Source organism: Centruroides sculpturatus, unplaced genomic scaffold (assembly GCF_000671375.1).
Source record: "Centruroides sculpturatus isolate CEXI.00-Female unplaced genomic scaffold, Cexi_2.0 scaffold351, whole genome shotgun sequence".
In the NCBI taxonomy this organism is placed as follows: domain Eukaryota; kingdom Metazoa; phylum Arthropoda; class Arachnida; order Scorpiones; family Buthidae; genus Centruroides; species Centruroides sculpturatus.
This window is the reverse complement of record NW_019384531.1, coordinates 664,985-687,753: the sequence shown is the minus strand read 5'-3', so window position 1 is coordinate 687,753 and position 22,769 is coordinate 664,985. Positions and strand designations below refer to the sequence as shown.

Genomic DNA, 22,769 nt, shown 5'->3' with positions numbered 1-22,769 from the left:
AATTCAGAGATTACAATAATAATGTTTACGATAAAATGTACTTTTCGTCATACTGACAACGATAGGAATATTGTCGAGTTTTCTTGTGCATTCTTGACAATGTTAGGGCCCCCTCAATCGCGGGGCCCCGGTGCACAGCATCCGCCGCACCCCCCCGATGGCCGGCCCTGTACATCTTGGTTTGTTCTTTTAATCATTTAGATATATCTGTCACCTCTACCGACCCTGCAAGTGGCTATGTGTATTCCTCCGTAGTGTTGCGATTTCACATTTGAGGAGTGTATAATTTTTTGTCAAATCACCATTTCACCCTTATACGTGTGGTTATTGGCGAACAGTATATGGGTGAGGTGATGACGTTTATTTTTTCTTTTTATTCGCCAATTTTCCACATAAATCACACATATTCGTGTATTATTTGGTGCAATATTCGTATTTAGCTAACATCAGTCTTTCTTGCGAATACTTTCATTCAATTCTAACTTGTAAGAAATTTAGTACAAATTTAATTATATAAAATTTTAGACAATTTTGAGGTTTTACACAAAAATAACATGTTTCATGTTACGTTTTCTATCAAATTTATTTTGTATTTCGTTTAATAACCGTCAGGTAGAGCGACGATAGTCATGTCATGGCTTTTCTTTCCGAGCGTGTTCGTTCTCTTCCCGTCAAGCCAATTTATAGTGTGTTTGAAGGCGGTAATTTGAATTTATTTAATTTAAGTTACACAAATAAACATATTGCGTGTAATGTATTAATAACAGAAAAAAACATATTTATGGAATTACTGTTTGTTTTAATTATTCGTGGTTACAATTTCATTTTCAAACATTTGTCATTTTACTAAAATTACAAAAGGCTTTTACGTAACCCAAAAATTGACACGTGATTAAATGTTATAAATTCGACTAAAAATACTTTGTATTTTTATTAGTTTTATTCCATATAAATTTATTGTGTGAATAATTTAGATACAATCGTTTTGAAAAATATTCTTGAAAATTTTTTATATTTAGATTGTCATTTTGATTTTAAAATGTGTTTACAGTAAAGGTGCCCACCAGTGGGCTAGTGGTTCTGTCACTAAACACTGGGAGTTTGGTTGAGGGTTTGTGCTAGCCATGTGGAGTTTTCTGGGTTTTCTTCATGTCTAATGCCTGAATAAGGGCCAGTTACCTTTAAAAAGACCTCCTGGAAGGCATTTCCCCTAGGCAGATTGCTCAAGTGTTGCATTGCCATTGCTTAACTATACAAACAAGTTTACAGTAACTGTAAATACATTTATTTAAAACTATTATTAAAATCTATAAAACTTAGTGTTACCACTTGTCCAGTTTTCATCTGGACAGTCCGGGAATCGACTCACTGTCCAGGTAAACTATTAATTTTGTCTGGGAATATCATGCGCGACTTGTCAACCTTTTTTTTTTTGCTTGTAGGATTTGTATTCGTACACACCTCCAATAACCAATAGAGCTAAGTCATCTGCAGTTGTTCTTTCTTAATTTAGGTTACTTATGTTACTCCTACCCAAGTCTCCCTAGTCCCTAACTGTAACTGATTTAGAATTAGCATGCACTGCACATTACTCTTCGCATTGCAAAATGACATTATGCATGCATCAGGGAACAAACCTCACCTGCCGTCCGGGTCACTGAAAAGGTGGCAATACTAATAAAACTGTTTTAAATATAGATTTTAATAATCTTTTAAATAGTTCCTCTAGGTTGTTATTTGATGGATTTGTATGTTCTTTATTAANCAAGTGTTGCATTGCCATTGCTTAACTATACAAACAAGTTTACAGTAACTGTAAATACATTTATTTAAAACTATTATTTAAATCTATAAAACTTAGTGTTACCACCTGTCCAGTTTTCATCTGGACAGTCCGGGAATCGACTCACTGTCCAGGTAAACTATTAATTTTGTCTGGGAATATCATGTGCGACTTGTCGACCTTTTTTTTTGCTTGTAGGATTTGTATTCATACACACCTCCAATAACCAATAGAGCTAAGTCATCTGCAGTTGTTCTTTCTTAATTTAGGTTACTTATGTTACTCCTACCCAAGTCTCCCTAGTCTCTAACTGTAACTGATTTAGAACCAGCATGCACTGCACATTATTCTTCGCATTGCAAAATGACATTATGCATGCATCAGGGAACAAACCTCACCTGCCGTCCGGGTCAGTGAAAAGGTGGCAATACTAATAAAACTGTTTTAAATATAGATTTTAATAATCTTTTAAATAGTTCCTCTAGGTTGTTATTTGATGGATTTGTATGTTCTTTATTAATATCTATTATATTTATTGTCAGATTTATTATTTCTTTTAAAACATATTTTAAAATTTGTATTTTGTAATAAACTATTCAATATTGTAAACAAAAGAAATACTTTTACAAGGTTATACATATTTGAATAAATATAAATCATTGAATAATAATATCAAGAACAATTTTCACAGAAAGGTTAGAACTGTGCAGATTTAGAAACTATCATTTTGAAAATTAAATTATAGTATCCTATTATATTTTTCTGCAAGTTTGTAAAAGAAATTTCAAATTTTTATATATATTAATGTTTATTTTGTTTTTTGAAATTTAAGGTACTAAACTAGAGGCACAAGCAATTACTATTGCAACTGCTGCTACTTTATATCATCGATTTTTTCAACAATGTAGTCCTGAAGATTATGATCCATATGTAAGTTTACAATATATTTTAATTAGTGAAAAATTGACAACTGGATGAAATTCACACTATGAGTAATACAACTTTTTAATATTCAGTATAAATTATTTTTCAAACTAACATTTTCAAGCTAGTATTTAGCTTGTCATCAGATTTAATCTTAAATTGAATTGGACACTGTTATTCAAAGATACTTAACTGTAGATCATTGAAATTAATTTAAAAATTTTTTTGAACACCAGCGTTTTTTTGTTTGATTTAAGTGTAAACACGATGAAGAGCTATAAACTAGCTTGAAAACATCAGTTGGAAAAAGATGAGAATTTGTCCTGGTTATTAAAACATTGTATTATTCATTGTAATATATTTTAATTAATGTTTCATTGATTAATAGTTTAAGAAAATTATTTTTATCTGTTAAAAATGAATGAGCAAAATTAAAATTCAAATACAATAGTAATCTTGCATATCATATTAGAGAGAGAACAAACTTGTATTTTCCAATTAAACTGTAATTGGAAAATATGAGTTTTTGAAAAATGAAAATACCAACTTACATGTTTAAATGATATATGCCGGATTTTAAGAAATCCAATGATGTATTACAAATTAACTTAAAAACTAAGAAATTTGAAATAAATAAGCTAGAGTTCTATCATTTTTAATAATCAAATTATACATCCGGATTCTTATGGCTAAGATATATTTATATTAATTAAACTTTTGGTGTGGAGCAGGACTCAAACCCAAATTCCTGCTCACTGTGCAGTTGCATTATCAGTTACACTACCTGGATCTTCATCCAATGTTTGCATACACATTTATAATATATGTATATATACAGGTGTTGGACAAAATAATTCAAACACACCCATTTTAGACAGTCAAATTGAACTTTTCCTGAAATATGTCATCAAATGCACCACCTCTTTTTTTTTCATTTGTGGAGCTTATACCACTGTCAATAAACTTTATTTTTGCTGTTGAAAAATCTATTTGCCTGTTTTGGGGTGTGATTATGTCAGATCTAACAGACTTTCAAAGGGTCCTATTAGGCATGCACAAACAATGATTGTTGGTGCGTGCCTAGTAGAGGCACCTATGATCTGAGTTGATGGAGATAGCAACAGCTACTGTTTCCTTGATCATGTCTCAGTAAGGAAGACAGGTAAAACATCTGATGACAGAAGCAGCTGTGGTTGAAAGTCAAAGCTGGATGAGAAGGATAGAAGAGCAATTCATCAAATTGTCTGAGGAAACAAAACAACAGCAATGCAAATTACCGCAGACTTGGCTGCAAGTGCAAGTGTAACAGTTCACTAAAAGCCATATGAAGTGCATTGCATAAAGATAATATCAATGGCAGGGCTGCAAAAGCCAAACCTTTGTTGATACCATGAAACATCAAACAGCATGTGCAGTAGTGCAAAGAGAATGACCCTGGCAACATGGAAATGTGATATGGTTGGATGAGTCAACTTTCACTGTGTTTCCCACTTCTGGTGTGTTTTTGTCAGAAGATCACTGGGTAAAGCTTACAATATTGACTATCTTAAACTCTCTGTCAAGCATAGTGTTTCTATATAATTTGGGATAATAATGATGTGATTCATATCATTGGGTCCAATAGTTGTGTGCATGTTCTAATGTCACTCAGAACAGTTGTCAATTGCAGACAACTATTGTCACTTGAAAGGAACAATAATGATGTATGTTAGATTTTACAATGGCTAGGGCTATGACTACTAAGATTTTATTACTTTAATCAAGAACTGAATGTTGTCATGACTTAATTGTCAACCATTATAGATAGTTTTAAATAATAGCATAGCAAGGATAGGCCAGGTCTGGCTTTAGCCATAGGTACTCATTGAATGAAGATACCAATGTTTTTATTTTATTTATTAAATCACTGGTAATTGCATTAAGTTTTGAAAAATAATTTAATGTGACACCTTACATATAGAGAGACCTAACCCTTGATTTTCATGGTAGTTTGATTCTTTATAAAGTTAAAATTATATAAATTGAGTTTCTAATGTTTATATGTAAAATGGAAAGATAGGTAAACAAATTAGAAAGCAACTAAGACATTGTTGGCCTTGTCTCAATAAAAATCTGTTATTGAAGCTTAGTTTTTTGTTTTTATTTCTATTTAACTTTTTAATAACTTTTCTAATATTGAGCAAAATTCAATACATTGGTGTGATAATACTGTATACAAAATGGAGAATCCCAGTGCACTGAAAATGTAAGTTGAAAGTAGTGATGTGATTATAATGATTATGACATTGCAATAGTTAGAATAGGTCTAAATATTAATTTTATCAATGAGAATTAAGCATTTTCATTGATGTTTTTACTTTATTTTAGTTTATTATTTGTTGTTTGTGTACCTTTTGTTTTTGATTATTGTTTTTCAAATGTTGGTTTGCATCTTTAAAATTTGAAAGTATTGTTCTATTGTGGAATGTAAATACAAAAGGTTTGTGTTTTTTTAAATCAACTTTAATTGTTTAAGCTATAAGGTTAATGTGATCCTTTAACCTGTCATTTTCAGTATAGAAGTTGTAACATTGAAAATACTTACTTTAAAATAAAGTACTGAAGCATATTTTAAAATATACCATGTTAAATTGAATCTTTGTATTGTGTAAAACAAAATTTTATTGCATTTTTCCAATTACATTAAATAGAAATCATGCACCATTGAGTACTATATAAATCAATGGTTAGATGTACAGTACATATATGTAAATATAATAAGGAAATAAATAAATAAATTTTTTTACTTTTCACATATACAGTGTGTTTTACTTTTTGTCATAGGTGCCACATTTGTCTTTTTGCCACTAACTTCAAATATATTACACAATTAACTTGTTTAATTTTTTTAATAATGCACTATTCAAAAAATATTCATGATGATAGAAAATATGGAAGTCAAATTATGCATTTAGTAATACAGTATAAAAGTCATTTGACTATGAAGAATAGTTTTTGTTTTTTTCAATCTTTTCTTAGTTATTGCAGAAAGTATGCTAAAAGAATTTTAAAGATTGTAAAACATTATGTAAAAAAATTCTTTTTGTATTTATATACTTAGACACTAATATTAATTAACAATTATCAAACTATAATTGGGACTGAAAAAGTTTCTTTAAAAAATAAAAAGTTTCATAAATTAAACTTAAAGAGTACACGGTGAGCAAAAAGTCCATAAAAAACTTTAAACATTCATTAAAATTAATGGAATAAAATGTGGTTTGATTAGAGTTGTTAGTATGGGTGTTTTTGTAAAGGAAAAAAATTAGTTTAAAAAAATCTCCAATAGATGGCATTGACATACAAAAGAATGTATTGATGTGTGAATGACAATGAAAATGACTGTCAATGTGATTTATAATTGTGGAGGTATTTAAATTCTGGAGTGTTTCAATCTGGTCCTACAATGTTGGAATTGAAAAATGCTATTTGCTGTGAGGTAACATCCATCTATCCTGACATGCCTCATTCTGCTGATGTGACTGTTGTTACTTGACTAAATTGTGTGTTGAGGCTATGTCAAACACTTGTCTAATAAACATATTGAAAGTCATTTTAATTGTCATTTGAATTTCTTTTATATGTCAATGCCGCATATTTGAGATTTTTGGAACTAATTTTCCCTGTTAACAAAAACCTTTGTGCTTACAATACTTACCATGCAAACTACATTTCATTCTGATAATTCTTCCATTTTTTTATGAATGTTTAAAGTTTTTATGGACTTTTTGTCCATCCTATTTTAATCATTAAGGTATCTACAATTAACGTATACATTATTCTAATTTTTATTCAGAAAAAAAAATATCATAAAGCTTTAAACATAGAAAATTTTATACAAATGGCTATCAGTAAAAAAGTTAATTTTGTGATCTGAAACCAAGTAAAAGAATGCTTATTCAATAAAAATTATTTAAAAACCACAGAAATTGATAATTATGTTGCCATAACCAGGTAGTAGCAAAACTATAGGACCAATTACAGATAAAGTTTAAATCTAAACTGTGATAAAATTTGAGCCATCCTCAACCCCCTATTCTAAGCTTATAAACAATAGTTAACAATGGCTAACTATTTGCCCAAAGACAAGAATTAAGTGGTATAGAGTATATGTAATCATAATTTAAACTACAGGTAACCCTGTATAACACGGCACTTCTATAGCACAGATTCACTCTAACAAGGTTCAGGAATTGGGTAAAACCCTCATACAATATGAAATGTAAAAATGTTCTTTTATACCTCCACGTAACTCCGCGTGAGCATTCTAATTGTTTTCGTGGCTACTTTGAATGCTCTTTCAACAAATAATCCATTTAATGGTTAAATTTTACAATTGGACCCTTCTTTTGCCTCTAAAAGCTTATTTTAAAATTATAGATTCCTCCATCATGATACTATCAATAGTGTGGGTGCTGCCGCCATCTTTCTTTCATCATCATTCCTAAATGCCTACAAACAGCAGCACACTTCTGTTGTAGAGCGACCACTATTAACGAACGCACAAAAAAACTGTTACCAGTTGATAATGCTCATGCTGAGATCATCATATAGGATGAATAATTTTCTGGTAAAATATTTACTTAAATAATAAATAAGTATTTTACCTATGAAAAAAAATGAATAATAAATCTGATTTAAATAAGGATTTAACAGCATGTTTTTTAATATTTGGAACCTAACCCCCCTTTTCACACTAGTTCTTTGTGTTCATATAACATGGATTTGCATAACATGACAATTTTTTGGAACGTAACTCCCATGTTATACAGGGGTTACCTGTATTAAACTAAGATCAGTGATACAGAAGTCTTGCTAAGTCTAATTATTCTGATAAGTCTTATTACAAATTAATTCCTGACTTCACAGATTTCTAGAATTTAACTAGTTCAGTCAGCATACTTTTTCATTGCTAAGATCAGCTGGTACTGTCAACTTTTCTGTGACTGTTGGCACTACTCATTTGAAATATAACTATGCATGTTGAATATGTATATTTTTATAATGATCATAAAATTATGGCTAAAATGAATAAATAATCATTTTTATTTCTTCCACCATTTTAAACATGAACAGTTGACTTGTTTCCTCAGAATACATTTCAAAGATATTCAGAAGAATTCTTGGTTTGCCATTCTAGCCAATTAGATTTCTTACTTAGCATTAGCTCCGGTTTCTGTAATCAGGTTGTTATGAGACAAGATTCTCTGCAGCCACAGTCTTCTTTTTAACAATCAATGTTTAAATTTATGATATTAGAGAGTTGCATTTAACAACTCAAGAAGGTTACATTAATACAACTCAATAAGGTTACAATAAGGAACATTGTTATAGTGATACCCTTTATCCCAATGAATAGAAGTGAATAACAACAATTTATTTCAAATAATTATTTTAAATCTGAAATATTTATAATAATTACAGCATAGTCAAAATATTGCTTGCCAAATGAGGAAAGGGGACACTGCAAATTACAGATGAAAGACACTGTAAATGACTTTAATGATGATTAGTGCAGTCTGTGTGATTGTCAGGTGTGAACATGGAGTGTTGTATATCACAATACTCTTCAACATTCTCATTCAAAGTGTTGTCTATTAATACAGTGTTCTACAAGATGCAGAACTTCATTTGTTATCATTGCAAGAGTTACATAAGGAATGTTGTGAAGAACAGTACTAATTCTATCCTTCAACTTGTTGAGGAAGGCAGGCAGTATCTGGAAGACATGTTGCTTCACATAAAAAATCACTGCTCCACAGGAAGAAATCCTTAGGGGTTAGGTTAGGCAGGTGTGGAGGCCATGATGGTGGGTCACCAATCCAACATCTTAGAAACATTGCATTGTCTTTTTTGAACAGATAAGGCAGTGTGTGCTGTCATGTCATCCTGCTGGAACCAATGTTTCTGCCATTGACTCAGAGGAAGGTTATCCAGGAAATCCAACACAATGGTATACAGCATGTTTCTATATGTGTGTTGATTCACACTATTTTCAAAGAAGTACAGACCAATAGTTCCCCAGAATTCCTGCACATATCATCAATCTTGGAGTATCAGGATTATTGGACTGGCACATTCAATGAGGGTTTCCTTGAGATCAGTACCGTGCATTTTGTGTATGAGCATGGCCCTCCAAAAAGGTGGAATCATCACTGAACATTACTTTCCAAAGGAAGTCACAACCCAAACATAATGTCCACTGATCCATTTATAGTATGCAAGTGACCATTTCCATTTAGCAAGTAAGTTTTTGGCCATATTATATGTTATGTAAGCCTACACTAATCTGAGTTACATAATATTTAGAGTTAATATCATTATATTAGATATTTTCAATTGCTTTTTAATATTTAAATTGATCCATGTTCTTTTTCAAAAATTAGCACAGCTTTCAAAAATGTTTATTTAAAAAATAATCTTCAATGTTTTTTATGTATTTTGATTATAGAAATACTATATTGAATAAATTTTAAGTTTTATTTTTACAGCTAATTGCTGCTACATCTTTATATCTTGCTGGCAAAGTGGAAGAGGATCATTTGAAAATTCGTGATATAATAAATATATTTTATAAGTGAGTATATAATCATTATTTAAAAATTGTAAAGTTTAAAAGTAAAAATCATTTTAGATTTATGTCAGAAGTTTTTGTTTTTGTTTTTCCTTTATTCCTAAAACATTTTTGAAATCACATATTTTATGTTAAGCTGGAATTCAGTATAATTATTTTCAGAACAATTAATGTTTTAAATTAAGAATTAAAAGAGCAAATCAATTTTTAAAAATGTAAACTTAAGCTTTAAATTAGATTGCAAAAATGTTAGAGAAACAAAGGAAAACGATTGGTACAAGATAAATCATTTTACTTCTAAAATTAAATTATTAATTTCAGCTTATTTGCTAACAAATACCATACGACCAATTCTCTATATTGTGTAGTTATAATTATTATAAAATGTTTTTAAGTTCAAATAATTTAACATAATTATTAATTAATATTGTTAGTTCATCAAGCTGAATTATTATTTTCATTTATCAGTGAATAATATGTAATNAAACCAGTATAATAAGTCCTGATAATAGATGAAAGTCGAATTTATAGTCGAAAAATTTACATATTGTTAAGGAAAAAAGGACATTGAGGCAATTTAATTAAATATTTTATGTTATTTTTATGTACGTTTCTTTACAAATCTATATTTAATTATAATTTTGTTTAAAAGTATATTCATACAATTGAAGAATATTTTGTACCAGGTGTGTACATCCACCGCACATTTTACCAAGTTAGTTTTTATTATTTTATTTTTAATTGTAGCCCTTATATCGTGGCTAGCGATTCAGAATGTAATTGTGATATAGAAAATACATTTAGAAGTCTACGTTTTTCACTGGCTTATCGAACAAACGAATACGAATGGATCCCAGACCATCACGTGCAATTAACTTATTGCGCCTGGAAGTCGGCTTGTTACAGAAACACAGCTTCCCTATCATCAAATGTCACGGCACACCACTGCTGGCCACGTGGAGTTTTCCGGGTTTTCTCCATGTCTGTAACGCCTAAATAGGGGCCAGTTCCCTTAAAAAGACCTCCCGGAAGGAATCCACCCTAGTCAGATTGCCCAAGTGTTGCGTTGCCATAACTAAACAAACAAACCAAGGAAAAGAAAATACAGTGGCCTACTCTAGCTCGCGCCCCATATAAGCTCTCGATGGAACTGGCAGCGCGAATTTTGAGGCATTATGAGAGTCGAGTCCTTCGACAGAGCATTTCATATGCTGTGTAACAATCAAAACTACGTTTTCAATCAATTAAAGGTTATTGCAATTAATAGTTTTCTTTAAAAGTTTACTACCGCAGTAATAAATTTATGTCGAAATCAAATACTCAATAAGCATTCCTTGAACATATCTAAAAATTATAATTGACTATCAGAAAGGTGAATTGCATTCTCGCTGTTATTTCATTTGAAAAATAAGATGGAATTTTCATGGCTCGGTATTAACGAAAATAAATGCTGTGCGTTATTAAACAACAAAACAGTATAGGTCTAATGCATGGACTTTGTCTATACAGTTTGTATTAATCAGTTTTAATCAGTTTGCTAAACGAAAATCTACAAAGAATGTGGAAAAAATCCGAAAGCAATTTTTCAATGACCATTCCAACAATATTAAAAATGGTATATCTTACCGAAGAAATTTTCCTCTATATATATCTCTTAAAACAAATATACAAATTGCACCTATACCTATTCATTTTCCTACATTAGAAGAACGCAATAAAGATAGGAAAATAAAACAGAAACGATTGGAATGGTTGTTATCTGGAGTAAAAGAAGCCTGCAAAAAGAAAGACTATAGAAAAAAGAATGCACCAACAGAAATTTCTATCATCACAACCTTATTTTCTATTGCAAACTCTGTTCTGTTCTATGATTTCTGTTACTAGCAGTTCCAGTGTACCTACAATTACAATCATGTAAGTTGGTAACAGAAAGAACAATGGTAAATCTCGTGTCTATTTTCACTTTGTAGTCATTAAGAAAGTATGGATATTTAGACTAACTATTGTTAATATAAAAAAAAACAATGAACGGTCACTATTCTGGAGAATTACAAGTGATCAGGCAACAAAACTTTACAGTTGAAATTGAAACACACGATGCATAGAAAGCGGGTGATTAGCTTGAATTTACAAGTTTCAAGAGTGAAGTACCCAGGAGACTATGCACAGAACAATCCATAAATGAAGAAACGAGTGACTCATGCTTCCCTTTAATTTACTTGTAACACATAATGATTTTATCAGCTTTTACTGAATACAAAAAAAAAAAAAAAATTAAATACGGGAGTATGTACTGTACTGTATATAAATAACGTAAAGTATTCGTGTGTCATTGATCGAGTTTTGAAAAATTCATGTTGTTATCCAGTGAAATCGTGTTTGAATTTATCAATTGCTACATACACACAAACAGTAATAATTTTCAAAACTATTATCGATGATTTTTAAAATTGTTATTACATATAAATGGTTAATTTATAATGAATATTTTATAATTTTTGAAACTATTCTGCTCCTCTTTTCAATACGCTTCCTTAAAAGAATACTTACCCATACTTTGTAATAGACTGACTTAATGGCTATCAAAGAGAGCACACACTAAGAAAACCATAAAATATTTTATTGATCACGAATAAATTTTAGTAGAAGTCTCAAAAAATTGTATGAGATACATCCCTTTTAAATTTTCCAAAATCTACGCAACTAAAATTCCCTAAATCTAGGGTAATTCTGTAGATTTTTATGTCTGCTGACTCCAGACATGAATGTCGAGACCAGATATGGAAATCGTAAGAGAAAAAGGACCAAATTAACTATATGAAAACTTCCGATTTGTATCGCAAGTCACATTATTCAAAAATGGATCATCTTCAAACATTGAAAAACAGTCAAATTTTTCTATAAATTTAAGAAGTAAAAGAACAAAAAATAAGGAAATTTCCAGTTCGTACAGTTCTAGTAGACGAATAATGGAAAAAATGCAAATGAACAGTTCCATTAAAATAATGGAACTGACATAAAAGAAATAAACTATGTCACGTGTTGCCTTGGAAAAAGATTATGTAAAAAAAAGTTATGATCATTCACTAATCCGAAACTGAAAATGTACTCCACCTGATAAACTTTATCTTTTGTTTAGTGATAGTGATAAGAATAACATAAAATCACGTGCTATTTTAATGACAACTACGTGCTTTCTTTATTACTATAGTTAAAATAACGCTGTAAATACTCATAATATTTTAATTTTTATTCAGAATACACTTTTCCAATCAATTATTTTTATATGAAAAACCCTTTAATCAATAATTATCTTCGTAATCAATTTTGTTGCTGCTATATCCTTTATTCATTGGATATTTTACAAAGACACTTCATACCATTATTTTTTAAAACATGTCTTGGCACGGAGTTTGCAAACAATTTTTAAATCTGACTTAGTCATCAAGTTTTTAAATCATTTTTGCTGATAACTGTACTTCGAGATGCCATTAGAAATTATCAGGTTGCTAGATATTGACGGCCTTCATCTAGATATTAAATATTCTATATTTAATGTTAATTATTTAATTAAATAACATTAAATATAGAATATTTCCAAATGTAAGTTAAAGTTAAAGTTAGTTATTTATTTAAATAACTAACTTTAAATATATAGGCCAATGTATGCAGTGTGTTCTTTATTAAAGTTCACATTTCAAAAGGATATAACAGAACTAATCACAGAGTAACATCATATTTCTCACAAAGACTTCTGTAGTGATAGAATTTTATTTGAAATTAAACAGTTAGTTACAAAAATGTCTACTAGGGAGATAAATGGCACTACAATACCGTAGTGGATATACAATAGTAGTCTCAAAGACAGTATAGCCATTGGCTCAGCTACACCCCCTTGCTTAGGATTCCAAACACATTAATTAAGTATAGAAAGACATACGAAGCCCTTACTACATAATTAATCTTATTTTGAATAAAAAGTAAATATTAAAAAAGTCCTCTCGTTTTAAATTAAGTTTCTTTTAATATCTCGTGCTGTAGGCGATAGTTTAATGCAGGAATGACCAACAAATCCATCTCACAGTATTCGTAATTCACACATTCAAAATGAAGATAATATTTTTATTAAATAGAAAATATTTAAAGTAAAAACGAATAGATTATATTATTAAGTATTTTAAATGAATGAGAAAATACTGAACAGACTGTATTTTATTTTACTTATTAAATATAGGTGATATGTGTTTTTGTCCGACGGTAATGTACTGTACTACTAACGACTAGGTTTTAACAAAAATAAATAAATAAATAATTTAGATTAGGTTGATAGGTTGCTAACCTTAAACGTCAATATATTGATTTTTCTTCAGAAAAGTCTGACAATACTTATGATTGTCTCACAAACAGCCAAAAATAGTCAACAGTAAAAACTGAATACTAGCAATATAAGGTTGATTCTTGAATATTTGTTTTTCACTGCTGACAAATGAAATTAAATTTTTAATAATTAAATGAGAAATACAAGTATAAAGTGAATAATTTATAACTAAATTGAAGTATTTCAAATATTGTTTTTCGAGTAAATATACACACAAATTTACACAAATGAATATTTTAAATTAAATTGAGGACTAAATAATAGAAAGACTGTATTTTTTTAATTTATCATTTTATCTATTTTACTGATTTATAAACAGTTATAAAAATACTGTTTACATATCTCTTTGTTTATTGTAAATTCAAGCATCATAACTTGCAGGATGTACTGTACAATATATATATTTTAATAATAATATTAATCATACACTCAATTTTATATTTATAAGCACTACAAATGCTGACTATAATTAATTCTTTTATCATTTCTTAGAAAATGGTCAACACGTACCAATGAATATTTAGAAACTTAATGGCGATTTTAATAACGCGATTCTATTAACCAACAAAAGGAAAAACATACAATGTCCACATTGTACTAGTAATATAGTGGGCGATCATAATTTAAGCTTCACTTTGAATCCCCTATAAAATTGAAAACTACTGAACCAAATGTTTCTAAACCTGGAAATATTATAATGGAGATTATGGGATTTCATAACCTGAAAAAAATTAATTAGTTTAAAAAGTCACCACCAGGAGAAAAATGGCGCGTTATGAACACACCAATGTTTATGCAAATTCATATGGTTTAATTGCTAAAGAACCGTTTATCGCTACATCAGACATTTGTCGGAGCTGACAGATGAGGTTCGCCGGATATTTATAACATTCCGGCTGATTCGCTTCGAGCTACTGTGGAGAGTACGTATTGCGCTTTACAGGAACCTGGTTACAGGAAATGGTGGACAGCATATTGAACATATACTGCCGTGACTTATTTGTAAAATGTGTTACGATGTCAATACAAGGAATAAGCATTGATTTTCCCCTGGTAACATATGCCATAATAGAGCAGCCGAATGGTGAGGAACGGGAACCGACATATCCGAACGGACAATTGCCCAAAAAATTCCAGAATTTTTTTCGACCAGTCCACATGCAATTACTGGTCTCCCGGAGTGGTAGGCTGCCACCCTGACCACTGGTAATCAAAACTTCGCAGGTTTACAAAAATCCCTATTCAGGCACCTCCGGTACCAAGCTTGCCAAATTAGTGAGGTTCAACGTGTATATAAACGTATAGAGTGTTATCACTTTTTTATATTAAACTCTTGTTGTTGAACCATATATTTTAACTAAACTAATATTTAATTCTAAAATATAAATAAAAAAATTGAATATTGAAATGCTTCCATATANTTTTAGTATATAAAACTAATAAGAGATTTTACAGATAAAGTATAGATGATGATAGTAACTACATTTCTTAAAAATCAATAGTTGAGGTGGTTAAGGTGTCATCCTATTGGTGTTGAAAAACTCCACGAATTTTTTGGAGGTGGTCTGTCTTCTAGATGTTGTGTCCTATTCGTCACCAATCTGCCATATGTTGTTCTCATTGTGGGCCTAGCTAAACCTATGATGGTTATGATTAAAAGGCCCTCTTAGACACAGAGTGGGAAGAATCAAAAATAGGGGAGGAAACCTTAAATTAATTTTTGTTGTAAAATTAAATTTACTACTTTCTTTTAAGAGTAAACAAATTGTATTTAAGAACTTTTATTACATTTTTATATTTAAATTTATTACACTTATTTAGAATAGTTCATAAAAATTCAGAGCCTTTATCTCTTGGAGATGAATATTGGAATCTTCGTGACAGCATTGTAAACTGTGAATTACTTATGCTTCGTATATTACGTTTCAAAGTATCAGTAAATCATCCTCATCGAGTATGTATAAAAAGATATATTTTATTAATAATTGCATTCTAAGTTTCAATATTTATTTTGATATACTATTTATATATTTATTTTTTTCCATTTTAGTATCTTCTTCATTATTTAAGGTCAGTAATGGATTGGTTGAGTCCAGAAATTATAAGAAAAGTTCCACTTTCAAGAACTTGCTGGTCAATGCTTTGTGATCATTATCTTAATCCTGTCTGCCTTAAACATAAACCACAACATGTAGCTGTTGCTATTATAAATTTAACATTACAGTGTTATGCAGTTAATGTTCCTTACAATAGAGATGTAATAAGTAATTGGTATGAGGTAAGATATAAATTTATGTTTACAAATATTTCATATATATATTTTTTAACTAGGAAATACTTCATATATAAATTTTGTATAGAAAAATAACTATATACTAAATATCAAAATTATTATATGTTTTAGTGTTTCTGTGATGATCTTAGTAATGACCAGTTATGGGATATAATGGAAGACATAATGGATGTTTATGAAGAAGAATCTTAAAAGAATGCAGTATTTATTGACAATAATTTGTAAAATTTTCATATATCATATTAAGATTAAATTATGTACATAATTTTACTTTATTTAAATGACATCAATTCTAAAACAGTATTTGTACATGAACAATAATAAATTGTATATTCTGTATTTTAAACGCATTTGTTTACATGCTGTTTTTTAATTATTATTGTATTGTATTGTTTGTTTTTGAAAAAAATATCAAATTTTATTAGTGATGAAAACATTTAACAGCTTGTTCTATGGATATCCTTCATTAGCATTTAGTGTATAAGGTCACTCATGTTGTAAATTATACTAATTATTTAAGTACGGAATATGAAACTGCTTTCTGTAGATATTTTGCAGCATTTTATATTTGTTTTAACGGAATGAGTATTTATTTTGTATTCTTCCGTTCAGACCATGAATCTTAAAATTAATTTTTAATATCAAAGAAAAATTTTCCAAAATACTGTTGAAATTAACAATTTGTTTTTATTGAAGAAATCCTAATGGAATCACCAAAACTAAACATATATTTTGGAAATTTTATTGATTTTTTTTTAATACTTTAAACAAAATTTACATATACTGTATTTTGTTCTTAAGATTGTCATAAAGATTTTTCAGTACTATTAAATCTATGACAAGGAATGTAGAAAACTTGAATCAAGCATTTATGTATGATTTTGTTATGCCAGTCACCAAACATAAAATTTTGCAGTCTTTTAATTATTACTAGTTACTGTAATGAATTTGATAACCCACTCAAAGAATATGCACATTAGTTTGTTAATCTTAGAAACTGACAGTTTTAGGTTATGGGAGGCCCTAGATCAATATGTACTGTACAATACTTGTGAGATTCTTTGTTATAAGTATATATAATGTATAGCAGGTGTGGCCAAACTTTTATCCCTTAGGAGTTACTTTTTTGGTAAAATATAGTCTGCGGGCAACTATGAATATGGGCAAACAATTTTAGGATTTTTATATGCGCATGCGTTAACATTCATTTGCATTGTTCATCGGGATAAATACAGACAGTATGGATACGTTGCACAGACAGTCTATTATTGTAAGAATAAATTATCAAATTAAGATTTTTAAACATTAATTTAAGTGAAAGCAAATTGTTCAACTTTAGCTTCACAGGCTACTTTCAAAACCTTTGCGATCCACCGCGGTCTACATGTTGGCCATCCCGGTCTACATGTTGGCCATCCCTGATATATAGCTTATATCAAATAATAATGTATGAAGTTGGATATAAGCTAATACTGGATTTTGAATACTAGACCAGGAATAATTATTGCCAAGCATGTATTTTAACATGTTGAAGGCCCCAAAAAATGAAGTCTAAAGCCTGCTTAAAAAGCGACAATGTTTAGAGAATTGCAATAAAGATTTAAAATCAGATATTTAGAAATGATTCATCTTGAAAAAAAAAATTGGATTAGTGGAATAAGGCAACGTAACATGGGTGATCGACCAAGAGGAAGATGCCTCCTGGGAAGACTATGGGAAGCTGGCCCCAGAGCCATGTGAATTTTTCCTTGAAATCTAAGAAATGTGATTCCTATCCATAAAAATTGTTTTTATTAACAAAAAATAAAAATATTTACAATCGATTTTTATTATTAATGAACCATTCTAGTATTTCACTTGTTCAGGGAGGAAATGAAAAATAATAAAAAAGGCCCGCTCTACCCAGAACCCCATACAAGCTCTCGACGGCTCTGAGAGGCCCTTTTTGAGATATTAGAAATGTGAAGAAAACACGTTTATGCTATTGGTCAGGAGGGAACCCGTGATCTTAAAGTATGTTAGTCTGCTAATTACATTTATTTTGTGGCGATAGGGACAGCTTAAGTCCCTGTAGTTCCTTGTTTCGGCCACTATATTAAATGTCGCACATAGAGCCATTAAGAGGAGGCGCTGTGAATTTTTCTCTGGCCAAGGAGAAAATCCTGTAATGCTTTTTACCCCTATAAATTAATATTATTTTTCTAACAAACTAAAATCTTTAAGATTTCTTTTTTTAGTAAAGAAAGAAATATTCTATTGTCCAAGGAAAAAGCCCATCAGTAGCCAAGCGGTCTTCGTACCCTTAATACTGGGAATTCGGTCGTGGGTCCGCGCCTCGCTCGGACCGGCTGCCCACCAATGGCGTGCCGTCATTGGAAGCGGTATAAGCGCCGCTTTCCTTGTATTTTCTAAAAAATAAATATTTATTGCGTGATTATTTTCATATTTTAATATTTTAGGATTAATATTTTAATTAATAATATAATATTTTATTATAACCGCATTATGCATCTTATTACAAATTTCTGTACTACGTGTGAAAAAAACGATAAGATTGCTATTGTATGTTCGAATATCAGTGGCGGAATGGAAGCGCTGTATTGTCAAAACCGAGTCAGCTTCCAAACAGCCAGATTATATGCATTTGCGCGTGCGCTTTACAGAGCACCTCATCCGGTTTAGCTGGTGGAAGCTACACACGCATAACGCTTCCAATGATTATATCCAGGACCAGTTATGGGTTTTTTTTAAAACTCTTTCCACCCTGTGGGCACTAAGGGGACCTCTTTTTGAAAGCCCATTATGGGTTCGGCCAGGCCCACAATGGGGCTGCCGGGTGGTGAAGGACGGGGCCCGACATATCCGAACAGACCACCCCTAAAAATTCCTGGGGATTTTTCGACCCGTTCGGATCGAACCCGGGTCCCCCAGAGCGGTAGGCTGCCACCTTGACCGCTCGGCCATCCGGTCTACTGGTTATGGGCTGTTAGCCGCCTGCCTGCTAGATATTTGGCCGCCCTCGCCCCATTATGTGAATCATGAGTAGATTTATAACTAAACCCAACCGATAGGAATTTACTGGTATATTTTCATGATAGTTCTGTATAGTTGACAGGAGTTTAAAAAATCCATTAAAATATTTAATATTTTTATTCCGCTCTCCTATCTTATATTACGGATTTCAATGTTAAAGCAGTGATATTACGATTTCGTATGTCCCATCTTTAAGGGGATGTAGAAAAAACGTGTACAATTCTTGTATAATGTTAAAAAATTAACTGTTACTTTGGTAGCATCATTTACGACTAAATTTAATAAATGAGAGAGATGCACAAGGTACTGCAAAAGCTCTAGAATTTATTTTCCTTAAATTTACGATTTATGTATCCGTTGTCATAAAAATTTGTCTTTCCACTTTTTTCCTGAGACTACAAATATTCAAGTACAAATTAACCGGTTTTAACTTATTTCTACTTAAGAATTAGTTAAATAATTAAGAGATTGAGGAATTAGGGACATAAAACCCTGCTGAAAAAGCCGGAATTTTACTTAAAAGCTTAACCGAACCAATCTCTAGCCGAGTACAGTGGAGACTGATTTCATCGTAATATTAGATGTAATAAAGACAGAAATTTTTCCAGTTCAATGAGAGTGACTGAAAAGTATATTTTGGAAATTTCCGTGGACACCTGGTCCTAAAATGAATTACTTAGAAAACAAACGAGGAATCTATTAAGTTTAACATATTTACATTTTTACAGCTATGGTGAAAAACATTTAAAATGTACAACAATCCTGTCGCGTCCTTTGAGGTATACGCGTGATGCGACAAAAGAGGTATTTGACATTGACCGGTATTGGCATCATCGGGATCTGGCAGTCCACGTGCCGTGCAACCTACTCTACGGTGCTACCATCCATTAGCCACTGGTAGGGAGCTATTTGACTAAGTGGATTGTTTTAAGATTTAAAAAGTAAAGAATATTTTATGTTAAAAATATGTAAATTTTTCGACTATAAATTCGACTTTCATCTATTATCAGGACTTATTANTTTAATTTTATAAAATTATCCAAGATCAAATCATGCACCATTTAGTTCCATTTTGTTTGTTTCCGGATATAAAAGAACCGCAAAATTTAATTTTTAATGTAAAATGCTTGACATAAAATAAAAGTTTCTTTTGATAACTGGTGGAAGCTCTGTTTTATTTTTGTTTTATCGATTTTATTTTTATATTTTATGGCTTTTGAAAAAAAGGAGTAAGGTTCCTTATTTGTGACTGATTCAGAATCTCATCTCACCTTCTAGAACGTTAGACTGTTTACATTCGCTTACTGGAAACATATTTCTGGATATTGACACAGTTTTCACCATTTTACGATCAAAACTGTAAATATTTTTGATCGTAAATATTTTATGATCGTAAAAATATTGAATATTTTTAATATTTAGGTGTTAATAAACACCTAAATATTAAATTGCAACATACTACTATAACCCAATGAAAAGATTAAACATTTATTCTATGTTTTATGATACATTAATCATTTTTTAACTTGAGATTGCAACATATAACTTACCAGTTTAACGAGATAAAGTTATATATTAATATATATATATAACATTATAGAATGGCAATGAAGACTGCGGTTTTTAATTCTAATTTCAGGATACTATATAAGTTATATGTTTTCACCATTTTTAACTTTCGGCCCTGTAGTCACTAAGGGCCTTTTTAATTATACCCATCGCGGGTTCGGTCAAGTCATAATGGGATCAGCCGTGTGGTAAGAGAGACAGGACCAACGTATTTGGGACTTACCATCCACAGAAAATTCCTGGAGGTTTCCCAGATTTGATCTCGAGTCTCCCGAAGTAGTACGCTGACATCTTAACCGGCTCGTCCATCCGGCCTTTTTCGTGATACAGTAAATCCTCGCTAATTCGGGCAAACTCGGTAATTTAAATTTTAGTAAGTTCCATGCTTTAGGATTTCTTGGCAATAGAAAAATTATAATTAACGAGTGTTTTCGATATCCAGAAGTATTTGAGATACGTGCATTATATTATTGTAGTCTGTAAGTTACTAAAGAGTGTAGGTCTGGGTCTACATTGCTATATACTGCAGCTTCATGAAATTTTTGAACTCATTTTCTGCAATAATAAATTCAGCAGTGTAACTCAGCAAAACTTCTGTATAGGGCTAATGTAATAAATTACCATACTGTATATTCAAGTTCTCGTTTTCCGCTTCATCGAAGAAATCATCTCGCTAACTCGGACGTCCTTCACCCCTATTAATCCTAATCGGCAGGTTTCACTGTGTATTAAATACATTCGATATCATCAGTGGCGTAGCGCCATTGAAGATATGAAAGGCTTATCTTTACCTTGAAAATATTGTACTTCATTCATTTTATCCAGTACCATTTCTTTTAACAAGCAGTTCACCAAATATCTCTAAATTTAGAATTTTTCTGAGGACATCCTTTTTTGAGAAGAGGTAGTTATCTCCAGACCCATTGTAGCTTTCCCAAATTTACGAATGGGGGAATTTCTCTATTCCTATTTCTTCATTCCCTATATTTTTACTTCATGGAAAATGACGCAAATCGACTTGATATCATAAATTATTGAAATGCGTTCTTCCTCACTAAAAAATTCCATTGTATAAAAGATCAGTCATTGATCTTGAATTGTTATCATTAAAAAAGTTAGTAAGATAAACAACACGGTTAGTGTTTTAATAGATCAGCATTTTAATTATTCGGATCTTTAATTTTGAAATTTATTTTACAAAAAAAATTAAAATCTTTTATCAATTAAATTAATTTTATAATGTGTATAACATCATTATATCATCGTTAATTTTATATTAATTCTGTAATGGTATGTAATGATTAAGACTAGGACATTTTTTTAATTATTCATATGATTTTTAGTGCCTTGTCTTACCCTTAATAATGATATATACATTTTAATTATAGGATTTTGTAATGTTATTTAAATAAATGAAAAGTTTTTAACCAAAGATGTAAGTAAAATCATAAAATTACTATTTTATATAACAATGTTTCATCATATTGTTAATTTTTAAATAAACAAACTATTGATTAACGTTTCATTGACACTTCATTATCTCTTTAGTACAGTGAAAAAGGATAAAAAAGTGCAAATTTAAAATCTAATCAGTGATGTAAAAATTTTGTATTCATCAAATAAAAATTATCCATAATCTTTGCCATACAAACAAAAAGTAAACGTACTTAGATTATATTCATTGTAAAATTTATACAGATTTATTTGTTAATTTTTAAATTTTGAATATTTTTCATGTTAAATTTTTTAAAAAATTTATTGTAAATACAAATTTTTTGGGTGTAAAAGCATTTTTATAATATTCTCCTTAGAATTTTAACTGTATTTTTTAATTTTTCTTTATTATTGTTTTTATTATATTTTATAACTAGGAATTAATGTAGTAAATTTTTTACGTCGCCTATATTGACAGTAAAAATAAATAAGAATTTGGATTAACTTTTCTTTAAAATTGATCCAAAATTATAAAAAGAAAAACTATTAAAAACATATAAATTATTTAATTTTTTATAGACATTCGTAGATTATATAAGTATGAATAAATATAATGCTATATCTATAGAATTTTGTTAAATTTAATATATTTTAATTACTTAGCGAAACAATTTAATTAATCAATTAAATCTTATCAGAAAGTAAAAAAAAGTGGTAAAAGTTTTAAAATCCAAAATTTAAA

The 22,769-nt window shown here is 30.1% G+C and overlaps 1 protein-coding gene across 2 annotated transcripts; it reads left to right on the top strand.

Moving 5' to 3' along the window:
- The first annotated feature begins 591 nt into the window (after window positions 1–591).
- LOC111623053 (cyclin-Q-like) lies at window positions 592–16,332 on the top strand. Of its 2 annotated transcripts, none has more exons than XM_023365535.1 (6): window positions 592–701; window positions 2,616–2,713; window positions 9,238–9,323; window positions 15,520–15,652; window positions 15,749–15,976; window positions 16,103–16,332. In XM_023365535.1, the coding sequence occupies exons 1-6, from the start codon at window positions 635–637 to the stop codon at window positions 16,181–16,183; spliced, it is 693 nt and encodes a 230-aa protein (XP_023221303.1). In that variant the 5' UTR covers window positions 592–634; the 3' UTR covers window positions 16,184–16,332. The 2 variants fall into 2 exon arrangements, with proteins under 2 accessions (XP_023221303.1, XP_023221304.1); XM_023365536.1 differs by having other exon boundaries at window positions 633–686.
- Window positions 16,333–22,769: the final 6,437 nt, after the last annotated feature.